The 22,936-nt window shown below is 46.3% G+C and overlaps 1 protein-coding gene across 1 annotated transcript in view; it reads left to right on the forward strand.

The window, feature by feature from the left end:
* Positions 1-22,580, forward strand: part of SRM (spermidine synthase) — a 112,182-nt gene extending 89,602 nt beyond the window's left edge. The window contains exons 7-8 of the mRNA XM_078642237.1: positions 5,556-5,678; positions 20,018-22,580. Coding sequence (XP_078498363.1) covers positions 5,556-5,678; positions 20,018-20,035 — 141 coding nt within the window. The 3' untranslated portion in view covers positions 20,036-22,580. The remainder of the gene's footprint in view (positions 1-5,555; positions 5,679-20,017) is intronic.
* The last annotated feature ends 356 nt before the right edge of the window (positions 22,581-22,936 follow it).

Consider the following 22,936-nt stretch of genomic DNA (forward strand, 5'->3'; position numbering starts at 1 on the left):
TATGCAGATACCAGTATATGGTCAATAACGGACGCCGTATTCCTACCTACAAAAGTTGGGATAATATTACCCTCATTATCTGTAGCCGGGTAATGAATCAATAAATCATGGCTAAGCATAAGGGAATTAAGTGAGTCGCCGTAGGGTGTGTGGGTAAAATGTGCCCGGTTTTCCCCGTTATCCCCGTCAAACCCACATGCATTGGTGAAGGAGTGAGAACAAGTACGGATGTTGAAATCCCCACCCCAAATGATATTATAGATCTTATGAGTATCTTTACAAATTTTCCTCATTGCTGAATCGAGCTCATCCACAACAGAGGTGTTTGTAACGTCAAACATGTTATTATAATGGTTGATCAACAATGTTTCATAACCCCTTTTATATTCCAAAATTAAAATTTGTGAATGAAAACCCACAGTCAAATGCAATTTCACACGTATAGGGAAATTCACAGAGAGTAGAATTACAAGCCCACCTTTAGCCCTGCCCATATTAGACCTTTGAGCAGGATTATTATAGGACACAAAACCATCATAAAAGATATCAGTTGCTACCCAGGTCTCCTGTAAGCATAAAACGTCAAACTGGGAAAGGGATTCACTCCAACCCAGTGACAACGTTTGCCGACTCCAGCCTGCGATATTCCAGCTAGCAAGTTTAAAGCCAGGGAAACACGTTGTATGATCAATAAACTTAGGAGCGCTAATGGGCTCAGTGAACGATGAAGTTTCATCAGGGGTAACCATAGGTGTTGGTGGGAGATGAGTAGCATCTGGGTCTAAATCCCGGAGTACAGAATGGTTAGGGGTAGGGTACATTATAGAGACTGAGTCCGTTGGTATACCATTACCGTTAGCCTCTTGTAAACTAATACCAGTACCAGGGAGGAGAGGGCTTGAAGCATGAGTCATAGGTAGTCAGTCGACTCCATCTAAACCATCTAGACAGCTGAACCGGTTAAATCACGGAATGGGGTATCCGGGGGCATCGTAACCGGTCTTGCATTAAATCTTCTATATGTGCCCCTCCGCTCAACCCTGGTCCAGTCGTCTCTACCTCGGTCATGGTGCAGATGGTTAGGGGGAAAGAAAAAGGACACTGGTAGCGTATGGATGGTGGAATCCAAGGATCTATTAAAGCCTGCACAGATATGTGAGACAGTTCTGGGATCTCTAAAGCTGACCGTTATACAGTCCCCATTTACAGACTTCCTAGTTTTACCCAGCCAGGGTACCCTTCTAACCATGATGATTTCGTTATGAAGGTGGGCCGGGAGGGGTCTGTTCCAATTCAACCATCTAACAACTTTACTTTTGAGGGATTGAAAGCTCTCAGCTTCTCCGGCTTCCAGCGGTGGAGCTCCAGCCAAAACTACCGTAAAGCGATTGGCCTCAGGCGGCAGATCAGGCCGTCGCGGTGTAGGGGCTATCTGGTCAGGAGCTGAGGAAACTATTTGGCCATCAGCTGTAACCCCGTTAGTATTAGCCATAGATTGAACTGGCCTTAGAGGTAGCAAGGGGGGAGTTTTTTTTTATCTTGTGATGGATGGGGATGGGGACTGAAAGGCCTGTTGGGGGACAGGGCGGTTTAGGGGCGTCTTTCACTAAAGAGGGACCTGGGATAGTAGGGGTGATTTGGGGGTTACACTGGGTGTTGGGCTTGGTGGATTTAGCCAAAATGGCATCTGTGCATTTCTCGATGTTAGCAAGTCGGAGTTCTATCTGTTCCATTTTGGACTCTAGAGGGAACAGAATTGATTTAAAAAGAGCTCCCAGGGGGAGGTGCTACGCTAGCAACCAAGATGGCCGCATAAGCTCCCGGCTCCGTCGACCTCCGTCGCTGGCGGATCTATCCTGAACTTAATCCTGACCTCCCGCCAGACTCCCGTGTGTCTGAATCATCTCTGAGTCCAGGGGCGCAATCCCGGAGTCTTTATCACCTTTTTTGACGAAGTTACACCGTCTGTCATTTTCGGGCCTCCTCCAGACTGTAAGCCGGGGCATCGAGTACTGACCCAGCCGGGTTTCAGTTGAACAACATCGGCCGCGGGTACCTGGCAGGGTCCGGTCTCATTGGAGTGACACGAATTCTCGATCCTGGTGGTGGTCTCGAGTCCCTGCGTATACTGGCCAGACGTCGACGAGACGTGGATGCCGCGGTGGGTGGGGGTCCGGTTCCTGGGACCCTGCTGCAGCCCTCGGGGTCCGCGGGGGGGGGGGGGGGCCCGCTCTCGGCAGCGGTGTAAAGAGCGCAAAGCCTGAAAGTCGCCAGTCGCCTTCGCCCACCCCACTCCAGTTGGTTTCCCCGGAGTAGCCGGCCTCCGGGGTTGATGGCCTGCTTTGTCATCGATTAAGCGGAGATGGATCGGACGACGTGTGGACCGACACTGGGGACTGTAATGGCCGCCATCGGGGCTCTTCACTGGCAAATGGAGGCTGCTCTCCACAACTTGACTGTACGCATCGAGACTATTTGTTCGAGACCGGACCCTAGCCCAGAGTCAGACCCGCAACAAATGGTGACCCCCGCGAAGCTTGATTTTATCCGAGAGGAGAACCCCGAGCATCATTATAATCTGATGCCTATTGTATCTGCGCAACTACAGCAGCCCGCGACTGGAGCCCCTGACCAGCCAGGAAGCTCGGCAAAGTCATCGCCCGCACAGGACTTATTTCTTTCTTCGTTTCTGGAGACCTCCATCGATATTCTTTGGATTGACTTTCGTGTTTCTGATAGACTTCGAGACTTGACTCTTCTGACCCTTTCATGCTATATTGATCCCCTCCCTTTTCTACAACGTTTTGACTCTTTTGCTATTGTGCTGGTCCTATCGAAAAGGGTTTGTGTGATGGATCGTAGAGGCCAGGGCTGAACTTGACTGTTTTAATTCTGTACAGGGACTTCATTTGACACTGCTGGGTGGTATCGGTGGGAGTGAGGGCCAGATGGGATTCTGCTTTTCTGGGTTTGGTGTACTGACTGTGTTCGACAATGGGATTTGCTGCCTCTGTGATGTCTGGGGCTGGGCGGGATGGTCTTTTCTCTTTTGGTGATTTCCCTATCAGTTTGCTTATAAGCCTGCTTTACCTCGCTTAGTACCATGGTAGGGAACATCTGCTCGCGGCAGGGGGGAGGGGAGTCCGGGAGCCCGCATCGTATCGTAAGATATTCCTCCTCCGTCTTTTCCCTTCCTTGGGGTGTAGTTTAGGGGGCGACAGGCACGCTGCTAGTGGGGTTAGGTCGTAGCCATCCGCAGGGATGCAGGGTGGGGGGTTGAGGTATTTTTTTTTTTTTTCCTTTATTTTGTTCTATGACCTATCTTTTTCCCTTTTCCCTTCTTCACAAGAGATGTGGCATATTCTCCTGAGCCTGTTGTTATGCATATTCGGGTGTTGAGTGTCCATTTTTATATCCTGTATCCTTGGTGGGCAGATTCTGATAATGTTTGCTTATGATTATTTGTCTTGTATTGTTTTGACCCAGCTCCGGCTGGTATTGATACTTTCCAGATGCCTACAATTGTATTGTATTTCTTCATGTCATCTGTCCGTTCGCCAATGTAATATGTTCTACCAACGATACCTGAAATGTACATTTCTACTCTTGTGTTATAATTAATAAAAATATATATTAAAAAAAAAAGAGCTCCCAGGTTTTCTAGTGTTAACTCTGTACTGGGCAGCAATTGGGTTAGGCCTAATGTGGGGTAGGGGGTATCGTGTTTGTGCTTTGCTGATTTAGACTTTCTACCCAATTTCGTGTGGTAGGATCTCGTGCGTTTGGTTGCGCCCCCTTCATTGACCACATTTGACATATTGTTACAAATGACTTTTGGCTCCGAAGAAGTGGACACATTATTGTCAAGAACTATATCAATTTCTGGGAGAATTTCATTAACCAGAATGTCCAGGTCAAGGGCCCCCAAATTAGCCTCCTCGAGTGTTGTAGTTTGGCCAATCGCATCATTGTTAATAGTGTCAGTGGGCCGCTCGGGGGTTTTGGCGATAGCTAATGTTCCAAGGGAAGATCTCTTTCTAGCCGATAGATCCTTAGATAAGCGTTTTTCAAGGACGTTTATTTCAGTGTCGATTAGGGTATTGGCTCTGATCAGAAATTTTTCCATACCTCCAGCTATGTTGCCTCCAGCTGAGAACGACTTGCTCCTTGTTTCACGACAGGACATCTCCCCACACTAAAATTGCTAACAGTGATGACAGATGCAAGAGGGGGGGCCCGGTCCGATCAGGCCCGGTCACGAACGGGCACAAACGGGCCCGCCCTTGGCCCGGGCTTTGCCCGGCGTCGCTCCCGCGCTGCGGGATGCTGGATCCAATAAGTAGGGAGGGTTACGGGCTGTAGGCGGAGCAACAGGGAGAGCGGACCAGGTGATGGCTCTTGGTCGGGCAGGGACTCCTGAGAGATGGAGTCCCTGCAACAACGCTCGCAGCCCTGATGCGACCTTCAATCAGGAACCCACGGACCTCAGCTCCTTCTGGCGGTTCTAAATGCCTCTGCCCCAAACCACGAAGCGGCACCCGCGGAGCGGGTGCGGCGAGGTAGGGAGATGGAGAGATGCAGCAGCGGTTGACCCAGCACTTTAAACTCCTCACGGCACCAAGTCACAGAGCGTAATCCCACATAGGGAATGCAGGCTGACGATTAAAATCCCCTCGGGTGGGCTGTAGGCGAAGCAACCGGGGGAGCGGACCAGGTGATGGCTCTTGGTCGGGCAGGGACTCCTGGGAGATGGAGTCCCCGCAACAACGCTCGCAGCCCTGATGCGACCTTCAAGCAGGAACCCACGGACCTCAGCTCCTTCTGGCGGTTCTGAATGCCTCTGCCCCAAACCACGAAGCGGCACCCGCGGAGCGGGTGCGGCGAGGTAGGGAGATGCAGAGATGCAGCAGCGGTTGACCCAGCACTTTAAACTCCTCACGGCACAAAGTCACAGAGAGTAATCCCCAGTAGTAGCAGTCATATGCGTGACCTTGAGGATCGGCCTCGGTCTATGCCTTTTACGTCCTATGCATTGTGTGATTCGATTTGCAGGAGTTTGCTTAGACCAGGTTGCCCTGCAGGAGTTTGCACTAGAATTTGAACCAGGTGCACAAGATTTGGATTTGGATGTTTTATTTTACAATATATGTTTATGGGGTGTGCAATCAGAAGATTTGAAATTTTGAAACCTTAGGAGACAAAATGTAATACCGAAAAAGATAGTGTTCAGTTCAAATAGGATATGTAAATGTTTATTTTTGTATATAACTGTAATAATTTGAACACGTCTGTGCTTTTACCACGTACAAAGACAAGTCATTGGTTTGTTTAGAGAGCCATCCGTGCCTCCCTCTAGTCTTGTCTTCTAATAGTTCAGACTCCAGCACTTTTCAACCTGGACCAATTCACAGAACCAGAACTCTGCTTCAAAAAAGGGCTGGAGTGTCTGTCTAGTATTTGATGTGTTTCCTGCCTTTATCGTATACTTTAATATTTTTTTTGCCATTTTGTGTGGATTTAATTTTGTAAAAACTGTATTTTTATTTTCTGTCCAGAATACGAATTTCCAAGTGCCAGTGCAGGAGCTTTCCCAGGAGCAGGTGGAAGCAAGGAACCTCCGGTATTACAATTCCGATGTTCATCGGGCCTCGTTTGTTCTCCCAGAGTTTGCACGGAAGGTAGGAGGACTGGCATCATTCCAGGGAACATTGGATGATATGTTCATAAAAAAATTCATCTCTGGGCTGATGAGGAGGGAGGGCACTTGACTTTAGTCTTAGAGGTGGGTTATGACATTTTTTTTACCAGTGCAAACTTGAGGATATAAGATGGAGTGATTTATTTAATTTAATAATCTGATATTTAAAAGGTTTGCTATCCTTTTATTTCCCCATCATAGAAAATCTAGAGATAACCCGCAGCAAACCTCATATTTCCGCAGGGTTTTGTCAGCTCTCAGTAAATGTGATGACTGGTGTTAGTTTAATAAGCAGGGGCAAAATCTCCTGCAGATGAAGGGTTTCCTTTGCAGAGGAGGAATATGAAGAAGGACTTCTACACTCTCATTTAGGTAGTATGTAAGAGTAATTCATGTTAATTGGAAACATGATTGGCACAATTAAATAAGCAACACAATTGAACAATGTAAAGCAGTAATGAAAAGGCCCAGCTTGTCTAATGTGAAAGAAAACCTTTTAATAAACGATCCCTTGCACACTAAAACTTGATTGGAATACTTAAACTGTTTCTTGAGAATGTTTCAATTTAACTTAAAAACATGTTTTAAATGTTGTTCTAGGGATGATACCTTTTATCCCTGAAGCTGCAAGGAATTCTCATCAGCTGGACAGCAGCTGATAATTGTTTGCAAATTTGCTTATATCTACAGAGGCAATTTCAGCAAGCATTCTGAAAGCCAGTATATCTGGGTTTATTGTGCCAACACATGCTGCATTAGCACATGAGAGCAACACACAAGGGAGGGAGCCGACCGGAACAGAGCTAGGGGAGTGACAGTTGTAAAGTAGGCCTTCATGAAGTTTAATGCAAGCTCTAAAGTGGAGACGGAAGGATACACCCAAATAGCATTGGGTATAAAGTGTTGAATTTTCCACAGGGTTGAGCCAGCAGGTGAATGACAAAGTCTTAAGCCATTGCTGGAAAAAAGCTGGTTGAAGAGAGCCAGTTGTTACATGGGTGTACCTCGAGCCCATTCTCTGTATATTAGTAGCTATTGGTCTGTTTGACATCTGCACTGTTGAAACCTAGACCTAATTAAGATATTAATTGGAAATATTTGTTCGAGGCATATGAGCTGCAGAGTGTACACTTAGCATTAGATCGCCACCTGGTGTTGGGCTCTGATGATTGCAGGTTGTTGTCTTCTTGGAAGAAGTCTTTGTAGTCACGAGATAGGTGACTCCTCCCTTGGACAATACTGCGCATCGTCATCGACTCCATCCTCAGATTGTTTTCTTCCGCCACTGGTTTCGGATGAAAGTTTTCCGCTCCGGCTAGAAAAACGTTTCCAGCAACTTCGAAGCGTAAAAACGTCATACAAACATATCGACATCGAAAAGACTACTTTCGACACCATCAACTACATTCCGGTGCGTCGACGCGGGCCGTTGGGCCTATCGGCGCCGTGCGTCCTATGCCTCATGGACAGAACTCCATTCAAGAGATGCCCGATATGTCGAACAAAATTCCCTCATAGCGACCATCATGAGGTCTGCAACCTCTGTTTATCACCATCACCGGAACACGACGAGTCGACCTGCACAGCTTGTGCATCCTTCCGATCGAAAAAGACCATTCGGGATCGGAGGGCACGTCGACACCAGATGAGGAGGACGGCCTGAGCACCGGAGGCCATCTTCGAGGAGGAGATCTTCGAAGAAGACATCTCCGAAGGCGAGGATCCACTCGAAGACATCTCGGAGGACGAGGCTCCACTCGTCGCCGAGGAAGACTCGCCTGATCTCCAGATCATATCAGAGGCAGAGGACTCCGATGACTTGATTCCACCTCGTCAACCCGTGAGTACTCTTGCCCCTGCCCAACAGACACTGCCCAAGCCAAAGGCAACGGTCAGCACTCCACCCATGGGGCCCAGTCGAGACCGGTGCCGAAGCCAAAAACTGTACCGGACCCGCAAAAAGATCCGGCTCCGAACCCTTCGGGTTCCAAGAATAAAGATGGAAAGCCAGCGTCCGACGCTTCAAAGCCAAGGAGACCTGCTTCCACTCCAGAAACTCCAACATCAGTACCAAAGACTCCAAGGCCTGATTTCAGAGGCACCTAAACCCTCTAACAAGCCTGCCAAGCCAAAACCACCTTCGGCACCGAAAAATTTGCCACGGGACTCTGTAACGCCTCCTACAGCAAAAAACACAAAACAATCCCTTTCGGCACCGAAACAATCGACGCCGAAGAAGGTTGTAGAGGAAGAAGAACTGTTTAGACCAGATCCTAAACAAAAGAAGGTCCATATCAACCCAAAAACTGGACATGTGGGAGCTATTCCTCACAAAAAGAGACCAGCAGACACACCACTTCTTCTACCTGTGGTTCCTGCCAAAAAGAAAGGATTGTGCAACTTCGCCAATACACCCTTCCTCTCCTTTACCTTCTTCCTCGCCTACCCCTCCTTACTTTTCACCTAGAGTTTCTCCTGTTCAATCTCCAGCATCATCACACCACACTGATGAGGAGTATGATATAGGTGGGGGGAATAACACACCAGACCCACACACATACTCTGTAGATGAAGATATCAACCCAGATACATATCCTACTGATGAAGATTATGAGTACCCACCAAATAATGTGCCTGACATTCCTGATCCTCAGTCCTACCCAACGAAACCTTCCCCTCCAGAAGATAGCATTGGGTTTAATCACCTCTTAAATAGAGCTGCCCTTTACCACGGAGTTACAATGCACTCTGATGCCATTGAGGAGGATTTTTTATTAAACACATTTGAGCAGTCACAAAGGTCTACACAAATACTACCCATGATCAAAGGAGTCATTAAACATGCTCCGGAAATATTTAAAGACCCTGTGCGCTGTAGAGTGTTAAATCCAAGAATAGAAAAGAAATATAGACCAGCACCATCTGATCCAGTCTATATTAAGGGACATCTGCCACTAGACTCCCTAGTAGTGTCCAATGCACGGAAAATAGCTAATTCCCAGACTTCGGGTGACACGCCCCCTCCTGACAAAGAATCCAAGGTTATTGATGCGTCAGGGAAACAGATTGCTGCGCAGGCTACAAATATATGGCGCATAGCAAATACACAAGCCCTGCTCTCACGCTATGACAGGGCTCACTACGATCAATTAGAAAAACTGTTAGAGCACCTCCCAGATCAACACAAAGATCAGGCAACAGAGCTCATACAAGAAGGCAAATTAATATCCAATGCCTCAATTAAATGTGCACTAGATGTAGCTGACACAGCATCCAGAGCAGTCAATACTAGTGTCATACTCAGACGACATGCGTGGTTACGCATTTCAGGGTTTAAGACGGAGGTGCAGACTACCATCTTGAACCAGCCCTTCAATCAAAACCAATTGTTTGGGCCGGAAGTAGACACTACGCTAGAAAAAATGAAAAAAGACACGGACACAGCTAAGTCTATGGGAGCATTACAATCCACACAGACTAGAAGTTCTTTTCGCCGCTCCTTTTATAGAGGAGGCTCCAAGCAAACCGGTGCAGATACAACATCATCTTTCAAAACGCACACACAGACCTCCTCTAACAAAGGCTACTTTAGAGGAGGATACAGAGGCAATAATAACAAGGAAAGAGGTATAGGTAACAACAACAACCGCTCCTCTTCCACTCCCAAACAGTGACTTCCCTCTGCTTTCCCTACAGCATTCCACTCCTGTGGGGGGCAGATTATCACAGTTCCTACCTGTCTGGAATTCCATCACAACAGACAGGTGGGTGAGACAGATTATCCAACATGGCTACTGCCTAGAACTCACAGCAACCCCCCCCAAACATGCCACCCAGGCAGCGGCCAATTTCTAAAGACCATTTGAATCTGCTTCAACAGGAAGTTCTAGCACTTCTACAAAAAGATGCTATTCAATTAGTTCCTTTAGAAGAACAGGGAACAGGAGTTTACTCCCTGTACTTTCTAATCCCCAAGAAGGACGGGATACTGAGACCAATTCTCGACCTCAGGCCCCTCAACCATTACATACAATCAGATCATTTTCACGTGATCACTCTACAACAAGTACTCCCACTACTACAACAAGGCGATTTTCTTTCAACACTAGACCTAAAGGACGCCTACTTTCACATTCCTATACATCCTGCTCACAGGAAGTATTTAAGGTTTGTCATACAAGGATAGCACTATCAGTTCAAAGTCCTTCCATTCGGGGTCACAACAGCACCACAAGTGTTCACAAAGTGCTTAGCAGTAGTAGCGGCACATCTCAGAAGACAACAGATACATGTCTTCCCTTACCTCGACGATTGGCTCATAAAAGCAAAATCATTCAGTCAATATGTCCAACACACAAATCAAACAATTCGAACATTGCACAACTTGGGGTTCACAAAGTCGCACCTGCAGCCTTCGCATGTGCAACAGTATCTAGGAGCTACCATAGACACATCTACAGCTCGAGCGTATCCCAGTCCAGCCAGGATACAGAGCCGTCAGACCTTAGTCTCCATCTTTCAACACCAGCAGCCTCTCCAAGCCAGCGTGTTCATGGGACTAATAGGCATGATGGCATCTTGCATCTTCATAGTTCCACATGCAAGACTGCAAATGCGCCCATTACAAGAATGTCTAGCACAACAGTGGAATCGGGCTCAAGGTCAGCTCACAGACCTGGTGTTGGTAGACAGCTGTACATATCGTTCTCTGCAATGGTGAAACACCAAAAACTTGACAAGAGGACGGCCGTTCCTAGAGCCTGTCCCACAGATAGTGCTCACAACAGACGCATCCCTCACAGGATGGGGAGCCCATCTCTTACACTACACCACACAAGTCCAATGGAACAACCAACAAAAACTGTTCCATATCAACCACCTAGAGCTGCTAGCAATTTTCCTAGCACTCAAAACGTTTCAACTGCAAGTACAAAACAAACCTGTCTTAATCCAAACGGACAATATGACAGCTATGTACTATATACAAAAACAGGGGGGGACACACTCTCTACAACTGTCCCAGCTCGCGCAGAACATTTGGAGATGGGCCATTCCTCAAAACATACACCTGACAATAGAACACCTTCCAGGAATTCACAATCAGATAGCAGATCTGTTGAGTCGACAGTCACAACAGATTCACGAATGGGTAATACATCCACAAGTTCTTCAGCCATTCTTCCAAATGTGGGGGCATCCACAGATAGATCTGTTTGCCACCCACGAAAATGCAAAATGCCCAACCTTCGCCGCCAGGTTTCCACACCCACGGTCGGAAGGGAATGCGATATGGATGAACTGGTCAGGCAGATTTGCGTACGCTTTTCCGCCTCTCCCACTCATTCCACTAGTAGTGCGCAAACTCAGACAACAGTCTCAAACTAATACTAGTAGCTCCCACATGGGCAAGTCAGCCGTGGTTCACCACACTACTAGATCTCTCACTGGTTCCACATCAAAAGTTACAGCTCATACCCTCCCTGTTAACACAGAACCATGGAGAAATAAGACACCCAGAGCCAAGCCAACTGAATTTGGCGATCTGGCTCCTGAAGTCTAAGAGTTTGGTTACTTGGACCTGCCACCAGACTGTATGAACATCATAAAGAAGCTAGAAAACCCACTATCAGAGCGTGTTATGCCGCTAAGTGGAAAAGATTTGCAATATATTGTAACAATAATCACATTGATCCACTGGATGCTTCCATCCAAAATATGATTTGTTACCTTTTACATCTACAAAGGTCCAATTTAGCTTATTCTTCCATACGCCTGCATCTGGCAGCAATTGCAGCCTATTTACAGAATAGGCAACATCTATCTCTCTTCAGAGTACCTGCAATCAAAGCATTCATGGAAGGATTAAAACGAATAATCCCACCTAGGTTACCACCTGCTCCAGTATGGAACCTGAACATTGTCCTTACAAGACTCATGGGACCCCCTTTCGAGCCTCTACACAAGTGTGAATTGCAATTCCTAACATGGAAAACTGCTTTTCTTGTTGCCATCACCTCTCTCAGAAGAGTTAGTGAAATACATGCATTCACAATACAAGAACCATTTTTTCAAATACATCCTATTAAAGTGGTTCTTAGGCCTAATCCAAAATTTCTGCCAAAGGTTATCACTCCTTTTCATCTTAACCAATCTGTAGAGCTACCTGTGTTTTTCCAAACCCCAGACTCTGTTGCAGAAAGGGCTTTACACACCTTAGATGTTAGAAGAGCCCTGTTATACTACACAGATAGGACTAAATCCTTTAGAAAGACAAAACAATTATTTGTATCTTTCTCTCCCCCACACAAAGGCAACCCCATCTCTAAGGGGGGATCGCCAGGTGGATTGTAAAGTGTATACAAATATGCTATCAAAAAGTTAAACGTACACTAACAGTTCCTCCTAGAGCGCACTCCACTCGCAAACTAGGAGCCTCTATGGTTTTCTTAGGAAATATACCACTAGAGGACTTATGCAAGGCAGCAACATGGTCTACACTACACACCTTCACTAAACACTATTGTGTTGATGTGCAGGCCAAGCAGCAAGCTGCAGTGGGCCAAGCTATCCTTGGAACACTGCTTCAAACTACTGCAACGGATACAAGCGGCCACCGATAGGGGAGACACTGCTGCACAATCGATGCTAAGTGTACACTCTGCAGCTCATATGCCTCGAACGGAAAATGCTACTTACCAGTATGCATCTGTTCTTGGCATGTAGAGCTGCAGAGTCGTACACGCCCTCCCGCCTGCCCGGGACTTGTATCCATTCCAGTTCTCATCTTACTTAGATGCACACGCATGGACATCCTTTCTCTTTACTTCTACTAACTCCATCATTTCCCATCATGGCGAAAAACAATCTGAAGATGGAGTCGATGACCATTCGCAGTATTGTCCAAGCGAGGAGTCACCTATCTCGTGACTACAAAGACTTCTTCCAAGAAGACAACAAACTGCAATCATCCGAGCCCAACACCAGGTGGCGATCTAATGCTAAGTGTACGACTCTGCAGCTCTACATGCCAAGAACAGATGCATACTGGTAAGTAGCATTTTCCTTAGGTTATTTAATAACCATACCATTGCTGATTCGTTTTACTTATGAACCTGTTCTTTTAAAACGTTTAAAAAAGAAATTTAAAGCATGTTGATGGTAAAGGATCAGCACTGTTGTAGACTAGGCATACATTTTGACATTAATCACTACCAAATAGTCGTCTTCTCCATCGGTTAATACTCTCATGCAGGTAATCTCAAAGTATTGCTTCCTGACAGAAAGATGGCATTCATGTCTGCTCCTCGCTAGGTCCCAGGGAAAACAGAACTAATATTGCAGTTAAATGATTCTGGCTCCCAAAAGCAGAACTTAAAAATCACATCCAGTGGATCACCAGCTCACTTCACTCCCAACATATATATCTCACTGCTCTGCCATACGCTTGGAAGCAAGAGGGGCGTCATGCTCTTGTGGAAAGTAGGCAGACTTTGAAGTAGCCTTTTCACCAAGGTATGCAACACCAGCGTAGGATTGTGCGTGATTCTTCCCATAGAATTCTCTGAATACAAGTTGGACGTCATCAGACAAAGGAGGTTATGAATGGGCATGTCTGTGCTCCCAAATACACTTATTTACATTAACAGCTGGCCCTACTGAAATTTCAGCTTTATGTTGGACCTCAGTGGCGGCTGGTGAACGTTTAAAGTGGTTGGGTGCAAATTTATACACCGAAGTATAGGACCTCTTTCCGGGAGGGTTCCAGCAGTGTGAGGAGGACTTTCCCCAGAGAAATGTGTAAGGGGCTGCAAGGTAAAAAAAAACGGTCAAACGAACGCAGTTTTTGGTACCCGGAAAAGGGTGAGATTGGAAGATCGAGAAGAGGGCAGCGTGCCACAGTAAAAAGAGAGAAAGTCCGTTCAAATTAAGTTGGAAAGTAAAAACTGAATGAGAGGCATGAAAGTGTGGAAAAAGGCAGAGAGAGGTGAGACAACAAGGCATAAACATAGCTAAAAACATCACAGTGAAGAGAAACAATAGCGAGAGAATAGACTGAAAAGAGTGCAAAATAGAGAGGGGAGACACTGAAGACAAAAAAATGATGAACAGGAGAGTTAAGTAGGAGTGAACAGAAAGTGACACCGTGAAATAAGAAGGGGAGAGAGTGACAAAAGAAAATATATCCAGGAGGACTTATGGAAGGGAGCATAGAGAATTGCGCAGTCATAGGAGAGCAGTGAACAGAATAGCAAGTACTGAGTATACGAGCTTCCCAGGTCCACCCACCCGGACTCCACTAACTGAATATAGTCAAATTCAAGAGTGCCATGTCCATGTTTCTAAGATTCAGAAGAAAAAGATCAAGTAGCATACCATTGAACGTGAAATATTGCAAAGATAAGGACTTAACCTGCCAGGTAACCTAAAAATCTCAATAAACAATGGGGTGACACTGTGTCCCTCAGAACCTGGGTATAGTAATGCAAAAGGTACAATGGTTCTGTCGGGTATAACCAAAATATTTATTTTAAATACAATTCAATTAAAGAACAAGTTATTTTCTGCACAGGTTGAATGTGAAAATGTTTTCATGGAACACACAATAGAGGCACAGTAACCACAATGAAATCGTTTTTTTGGGGTATTAAGATATTTTATATAAATTACATCATTTATGTGTACCCACATATAAGGATTTTTGTTGCATACACGGCTGCCAACAAGGTGAGAATTTACAGTGAATTGTGATCCACGTGACATGGTGTGATCAATGACACAATAAGTGTGTGATATTTACAAGGTGGCTAAGATATATACACGTTTGGAAGAGGCCAGTTTAAACAGAGACACAATGACCCTGCTGCTCTAATCAATTTCAATGTTTTGCGAGCAGGGCCATGAACTGGACCGGGAGGTATCGGCGACTTTTCAACCGTATATGCATAATATTGTATGGTCAAGGCGGTGCTTTGTCAGGACTGGAGCGGGGGAGAGGGATTGCAGCCTATGGGTAACCAGAATGAGTCGTGGTTTAAGCAAAAGGCAATGCTGATCAAGGGCCCATCATGTAAATTTCGATGCAGATCTCATGTTGAGCCAGAAAGGTGAACCAGAAATTGCAAAGTCGGGTGATGTTACTCATTCAAGTCTGTAAAGTTAATGTTGATTTCAAGTCCGGGAATCAAGCGCAGGGGCAGTGGTGACTCCTGCTGTGTAACCGCATAATGTCGGTCTGCTTGAGCACGTCTGACAGACAGAAGATAAAGCTACCAGTGCGCGGAGGTAAAACAGGAGCATCATACAAAGCTGGTTGGTACAAATGTGACGACCAAGTGAAAAATCCACAGCCAAACAAAAGGACTGAGCCAACCACCTCTGACTGTTACTGTCATTCTCTACAGGTCTGAAGGCTAGGTCCCTTCGGAAGTCTTACTCAAGTCAGTGAACTGGTGCCTGCAACCCAGCATTGCTTTGTAGAATAGGTATACCGCAGGAAAGGAGTATTAATTTTTATTTGAAAACATTAAAGAAAAGTCAGATGGATTTCTACAAATGTGAAATTGGAATAGTCATAAAATAATAGGCTCTTGTTCATACAAGTATTTTAATCAACTCACGTTAACATTCAGCATTTACTGAAACGTTGTGTAGTTATTAGCAAATTGCACTGTGATCACACTGTATTTTAATGAAAAATTGATTTGGGCCATTGTGTCTGGCACTTTTTACCTCCAACTATTGGGAAATGGTCACAGCACAATGTCTAGGAACTGTGGTGTGGATTCAAAATACTCTTGTTCTTATGAATTGTGTATGCACACTAAGTATGTGCATATTTCTTAAAACTACTTTAATTTATGCCCAACTCTACTCAAATCAATCTCTCCTTCCTAAATTAAGCATTTTTGAGACCCATGATCTTAAGAAGGCAAGGTAATGTAACTTGCAGTGCTTGGACATACGTCGCTCAGAGCTCTAGAGAGGCACAGTGCTCTAGTCTCAGATAGGCAATGGAGCTGGGCGTGGGTGAAAGATGGAGTCTTATTACACCCCCTATCAGTGGAGACTCCCTTGCTTACCTTCATGTGGATCTCTGACACCAGAAGCATCACCTCAGCCAATTACGCAATCGCCAATGCCCACCAGCCAGTGGTTTTAGCTCCATCTCTGCTAGGTTGGCCTGCTGCCGGGGAAGCACTCTGATGTGAAAAGATAAATGCAACCTTTTTAAGTGCAGTTCTTCCGAGTCAAAAGATAGCCTCTCAGATTACTTTTTTCCCTTCGAACTTTGATTTTGGTAAGGGATTATTATTTTTTGTCTTCAGAACAAAGGGTAGTCATTTAGGCTGGATAAATATGCATCATCTTCTTCCTCTCCACCAGTCAGAGCAGTGCTCTTTTGACACTCCTGTATACTAGAGTCTGATATGGAAGTGCAGCCTGCTATTTGAGGTCCTGCCAGACCCAACATTGCATGGGTTTGTCACTGCCTTTTCAATGTGTTTGGTGGATAATTATGTGGGCGGAGGGCCTAATCCTTTCTAAACAGTAATCTACCTGCCCCTATATCTCCAGTTCCCTTGATTCCATGTACCCATGTTCCAGCGTTGTTTCCCAGGGGCCGCTTCTCATTCTCCCTGTTGCAGTGTTTGGTCTGGTTTTGTTTATTTTTTAGGGTTCTTGCTCCTGTATCAGTCAGTATTCCTCTTGATCTCACTCGCCTCACTCTTAGTCCTCCAAGATAAACAAGCATTTACAATGCAATGGTCTCGGCATTGTTAAAGTTAGAGCAATTGGCATTGCACATGACATTATTTTTATTTATGTTTTTGTTTCTAAAACCTATAAATAAATGGCATTGTCATTTACAATGCCAATAGCTTAATTTCTCGCAAATGCGAGACCTATTGCATTTGCACCCACACACACACAAAGCCACCCACACACACATACAGAGCCACCCACACAGAGCCACCTACACACACACACACACAGAGAGCCACCCTCACACAGACCGAGCCACCCACACATAGAGCCACCTACAAAAAATGCTAGCCACACACACACAGAGCCCCACACACACACACACACACACACACACACAGAGCCCCACACACACAGAGCCCCATACACACACAGAGCCCCACACACACAGAGCCCCACTCACACACACAAAGCCCCACTCACACACACAGAGCCCCCCCCCACACACACACAGAGCCCCCTCATACACACAGAGCCCCCCACACACACACACAGAGCCACACACACACAGAGCCACACACACACACAGAGCCACACACACACACAGAGCCACACACACACACAGAGCCACACACACACACAGAGCCAGACACACACACAGAGCCAGACACACACACAGAGCCACACACACACAGCCACACACACACAGAGACACACACACACAGAGCCACACACAGAACCACACACATAGAGAGCGACACACACACACACACACAGGGAGCCACACACACACACACACAGAGCCACACACACACACAGAGCCCCCCACACACAGACACAGAACCCCCCCACACACGCAGAGCCCCCCCCACACACACACAGCCACACACACACAACCACACACACAGAGCCACACACACACACACAGAGCCACACATACACACACAGAGCCACACCCACACACACACAGAGCCACACACACACAGAGACCCCCATACACACAGAGCCCCCCACACACACAGCCCCCCCACACACAGAGCCCCCACACACACAGAGCCCCCCACACACACAGAGCCCCCCACACACACACAGAGCCCCCCCACACACAGAGCCCCCCACACACACCGAGCCCCCCCCACACACACACACACACAGAGCCCCTCACACACACACACAGAGCCCCTCACACACACACACACAGAGCCCCCCACACACACAGAGCCCCCCCACACACACAGAGCCCCCCACACACACACAGAGCCCCCCCACACACAGAGCCCTCCCCACACACACAGAGCCCCACACATACATACAGAGCCCCCCCACACACACAGAGCCCCACACTCACAGACACAGACAGAGACACACACACACACACACACACACACAGACAGAGCCCCACACACACACAGACAGAGCCCCACACACACACACAGAGCCCCACACACACACAGACAGGGCCACACACACACGCACACAGAGCCCCACACACACACAGAGCCACACACAGGGAACAGAGGCCAGAAAAACAGATCACAACGAGGGAACAGAGGCCAGAAAAACAGATCACAACGAAGGAACAGAGGGCAGAAAAACGAGGGAACAGAGGGCAGAAAAACAATCACAACGCGGGAACAGAGGGCAGAAAAACAAGGGAATAGAGGGCAGAAAAACGAGAGGGAACAGAGGGCAGAAAAACAAGCGGGAACATAGGGCAGAAAAACGAGGGAACATAGGGCAGAACAAAGAGGGAACAGGGCAGAAAAACGAGGGAACAGAGGGCAGAAAAACAATCACAACGAGGGAACAGAGGGCAGAAAAACAATCACAACGAGGGAACAGAGGGCAGAAAAACAAGGGAACAGAGGGCAGAAAAACGAGAGGGAACAGAGGACAGAAAAACGAGAGGGAACAGAGGGCAGAAAAACGAGAGGGAACAGAGGGCAGAAAAACGAGGGAACAGAGGGCAGAAAAACGAGTGAACAGAGGGCAGAAAAACAAGGGAACAGAGGGCAGAAAAACGAGGGAACAGGGCAGTAGTTGGTCTAATTCTGCCTCGATCAAACCATTTGGCTACCACAGACCGTAACAATTAATTGTTAAAGGAAGTCAGTTCTAGTAACTGTTCCAAGCAGTGCCGCGTGAAGGCTGTAATTTACTCCGATTTAATCTGTCCTGGTGTATTAGAGAGCCAGCAGTGTCACCCGATAGCTGGAGACCTCTCTGAGCTTCCTTTTTTTGGAATATTATTAATTAACATTTTTATGAGGGCGCTGAGGCTCGAGGCGCGGTGAGCTCCTTTCAAGCAGAAATGTAGCAGGCAGCTCCCAAAGAGACATAACCCGCTCTCCTCACTATGAAAATCAATTATTGTATGCACGTTCCATCGCTTTCCTCCCCTCCCCCCTTCCCTGAAATGGCCGCCACGCAAGAGGGATATTTACATCCTGTGATAACAAAAGTCAGCGACGACTCCTGTCTCGGTATTTCATTGTGGATTTGCTATTTTATTAATGAGTTGTCCGATTATTCCTATTGGATCGCGTGCACCAGCCACCCTTCTATTTGTGATATTCTAATTGCTATCAACCTTATTCAACAACTCCTAATATATATAACGCGGGCAAAAACACATAATGTTTATACATCCCAAAACGCACCCGGTTTACATACAAATACGCGGGCAGACGGGCAGCAGGAGTCTGTAAGCCCCGTCCTGTTCGGATTGGGGGGCGTGTTTTTCTTTAGAGAAAGAAAAGAAAAAAACACGCCCCTCAATCCGAAAAGGACGGGGTTTACAGCGAAAAGAGATAGTCACAGAGACCACTTCTCCAATGGCTGGCCGCCGTTTAGAAGGCCAGCCAATGGAGAAGAGGGGCAGGTTTAAACCTCGCTACTCTGAGACATAAGATCTCGCCAGCGATACAGCGCATGCGGAGCCTACGCTAGCCGAGACCTAAAAACCAGGAAGTTAGCGGGCCAGTTAATCTGTACTGTTCACAGGATGGGGTTTGGTTAGTTATGTGGTGCTGGTTTGGGTTTATTTGCTGTGCTGAAGTGCGGGGAGCCTTCCTTGTCAGGTTGTTAGTTCAATTGTACCTTCCTATAATAACTCCAGAAAATATTGACTTTATCAGCCTTCTGCCCATATTTCTGGCCTTTCCTCTAATTGCTGCAGTTGCAGGGGGTATCGCGTTGTAAGTCCCATCCCTGGGTATTTACCTCTTGAGACTGCACTACACTTTGTTGAGCAGCATGGCTGTAAATATCCCATATTGCTGTAAGTCTTACTCCATGGATGATGTTTTTATGGTCACAACAATCCTGACCTGGTCTCACTTGAAGGGGGTCCATATTAGAAACATGCATGCCTGGGACCTGACCACCTAAGTTGTGTTTTTATGCAGCAATTACAAACTATTCCTGTGATATGCCTGCTAACTGAATCTACAAATTCGTATGGCTGATGTAGGGATTACTCTAGTATTAAAGCCTAAATTGCATTTGGAATATTGTGCATATAAAACTTTATAAATAAATCTGCTGAATTATACTTCAAGGCATTTCCTTTTCTCACTTGTTTTCCCCCTGTTCTCTTGGGTTTTCTCTCTTCAGGCGCTCAGCGATGTGTGAGGAGAAGACTGGACTCGCGCCTTCCCAGGGAACAGACTTTCAGTGCTTTTATGAATAATCATGGTTTTTAAAAGAAAACATACAACTTGCTGATGCTCATGGACTTCTCTGAGAGAAGAACTGATGCTCTCCGAACCGGCCACCATCCTTGTGTGATACCAGTCCACCTAATGATTAAGGCGTCCAGGATGAGAACTGCAATATTCGAGGCCTGTTAGGGGTATATGGTGGTGCATCATCAGGGAAATCAGCAAGGGACTCTGAAACTCTACTGTTTCTTCGTCTTTCTTTGTTCGTATCTAGCTTGTCTTTTCCGTAAAACAAAAAAAAAACTGCCAAATGTAGTTAGCCTGTTAGCATCACTGCAACTTGAAAGGAGCTTTAAGTCTGGCCTCTGAGGCCCTAAAATCATGAATTAGAACCAAAGGATAGAGGCTAATTCTTCTCCCAATGCCTCTCTCTTTATCTTTTTTCAATGCATAGGTGTCCACCCCAGGTCTTGGTCTGCCAAATTTCACTCCCTGTCACCCCTTCCTATTAGACATTCAGAACAAGTTGCTTATTCTCCTAGTAAATTTCTGTCTCGTTCACTTGCTTTCAATGTACTTTGATATTTATAATATGACCCTAATGCCCTGCATGCTTTCAAATAAGTCCTCCTGTCTGTCCCTATCTCCTATTTACAGAGCTCTGTCCACTCTGCGGAACTCGCACACAGAGCTCTGCGTCACCCCAGTGCTTTGTCTCTGTCACCCATGCCCTCATCATCCAGCTCCCCTCTCCCCAAAACCTGCACGCCTGCAAGTCACTTCGATAAGGTGTACACAAAATTAATGCCCTATGTTCCCCCACCCTCCTCTCACCTCCTATTAACCACCAGTACATGCACACCTGGAGGAAACCTATCCACGTAAAAATGTTTTACCAACTCTTTAGCATGAAGGATATGCAGATACAACACTTCTGATCATACAACTGTGGGAGTCATCTCTGCTTAGCCAAAAGTAAAAGGCTTTTGTGTAAAGCACAATGCAAAACTTCCTACTTATCTGGCGCGTGTTTCCAGTTTGATGGAATGATGGTTCTTTGGTGAGATTTGCATGGTCATAGCCCTTGAGGAAGATGCATCTTTCTGTTAAGTAACTAATTTCTATTCATTTGAGATCATTCTCTTCTCTCCACCACCTCATCCTTCACCTTTCAAGTTGAGTGTGCCAAGCATCTGAGGCTAGACTTGAACTCTGGGCTCTCCTCTGATATTCCTCTTTACTAGACAATGCCTTCACTCCAAAATATACCTCTCGGTCCCCCTCGGGGCGACCTATTTAGATCAAGACACGGCCCCTGTCTCCTCTCTCTTTGGTTGTGGGGTGGCTTACTGCGAGAAGGGAATGCATATGTTTCTTCAGCACCGGGTCGGTCTTCATCTGAGCAGTGACACATACCGCTTGGTGAATGTACAAGTATAATACTGCTGTGTCTTATTAAAATACTATGCTGTGTGTGGGAGCAGCTCTTTCTGAAAGCCTGTTGTTTTTCTGATATTTGTTGTTTTGTTTATCACCTCATTTAGTTCATGTCTGTTTACAAATCATAGGTTGGGAACCAGAGTGTAGGGCAATGTAGAAGATAATGGGTGTTCTAGTGCATCCTTTATTGTGGGCAGGAATGAGTGCACTAGAGCAGAGTATGAGTAGGAATTCATTCTGTTCATTGGCCTCTTTGTGGGCAGTATTAGAGTGTGCTAGATGGAGCCGGTAGGTGCAGGTGTAAGGTGTTTTAGAGCAGGGTTTGGGGAGTGTTGGAGTGTGCTATATCGGCTTTCAACGTGGGAAAGGGATGAGTGTTGTCACAATTCTTTCATCAGAGAGGAGTGAGGATGACTAGAGCAGCCTTGATGGGATAGGAGTTGAGGTTTCATAGGGTGGGCTTCAGGTGTGAAGTGAGTGAGTTGTGTCAGAGGCAGGTGTGGGTGTTATGTGCTTGAGACTTTAGAGTCCCTCGCGGACGGTGGTGAGGCATGCTTATCATGGTCCTTGATGTTGTCAGAGTGAGGTGTGCTAATGCAACACATAGGCAGGAGGGAGGAATGCTAGAGCACTGCCATGTTTGAGCAGGGGTGAGTGTTGCTCGAGCTAGGTGAATGCATGGAGGAGTGTTGTTGTAGAACTGATCTCAGTGTAGATGGTATAGAAAAGAGCTAGAGTGCCACTTTTGTACAGGCCAGACAGCATCAGTGTTCTTGGCAGTGTAGTTTACGCTAAGGCAGCCTTCATGTATGAGCGGGAGTGAGGTGTGCTACAGCAGGGTATGGGCAGGTGTGAGGTGTGCGACAGTGTGTATGTGCAGGAGTGTGATGTGCTTTAACAGGTGTGGGCATGAGCGTTCCCCAATGTGGGAGCAGGTGAGATGTGCAAGAGCAGTCCTCTGAGTGATGTTTCGTTACTTTTAATTGTTTGCGTTCATTTTACCTGCATCACTGTGTATTGTCAATGTAATTATGGATATACCATAGAATCACGAAATTAAACGACCTTAATTGAAAGTTATTGTGTCTTTTGTTCTAATCAGCACTTGGGCCAAGCATGAGATTACATGCTGTGAGATAATGCTCATGCCACAATCTGCTATAACTGTGACGCCATATTGTTCGTATTTGGAGTTTCATTCAGACAGATGCACCCAGCCACTCCAAATCTCCTCCTTGCTGGTGCTAGACTTGCCGTCCTTCATGTTTGATGCAAGCTGCGGCCATATGATACACACTAGTACGTCTGAAGTAATGTATGGCAGCCCAGGTCCACTCTAACAACTACCAGGAAAACTGTTCATAAGTTAAGAGCAAACATTCTAGTGTAATAACGTATTCTAAACACAGGTATGGATTACTTGCAAATTATG

The sequence above is a fragment of the Lissotriton helveticus genome, chromosome 5_1, assembly GCF_964261635.1.
Source record: "Lissotriton helveticus chromosome 5_1, aLisHel1.1, whole genome shotgun sequence".
NCBI lineage: Eukaryota > Metazoa > Chordata > Amphibia > Caudata > Salamandridae > Lissotriton > Lissotriton helveticus.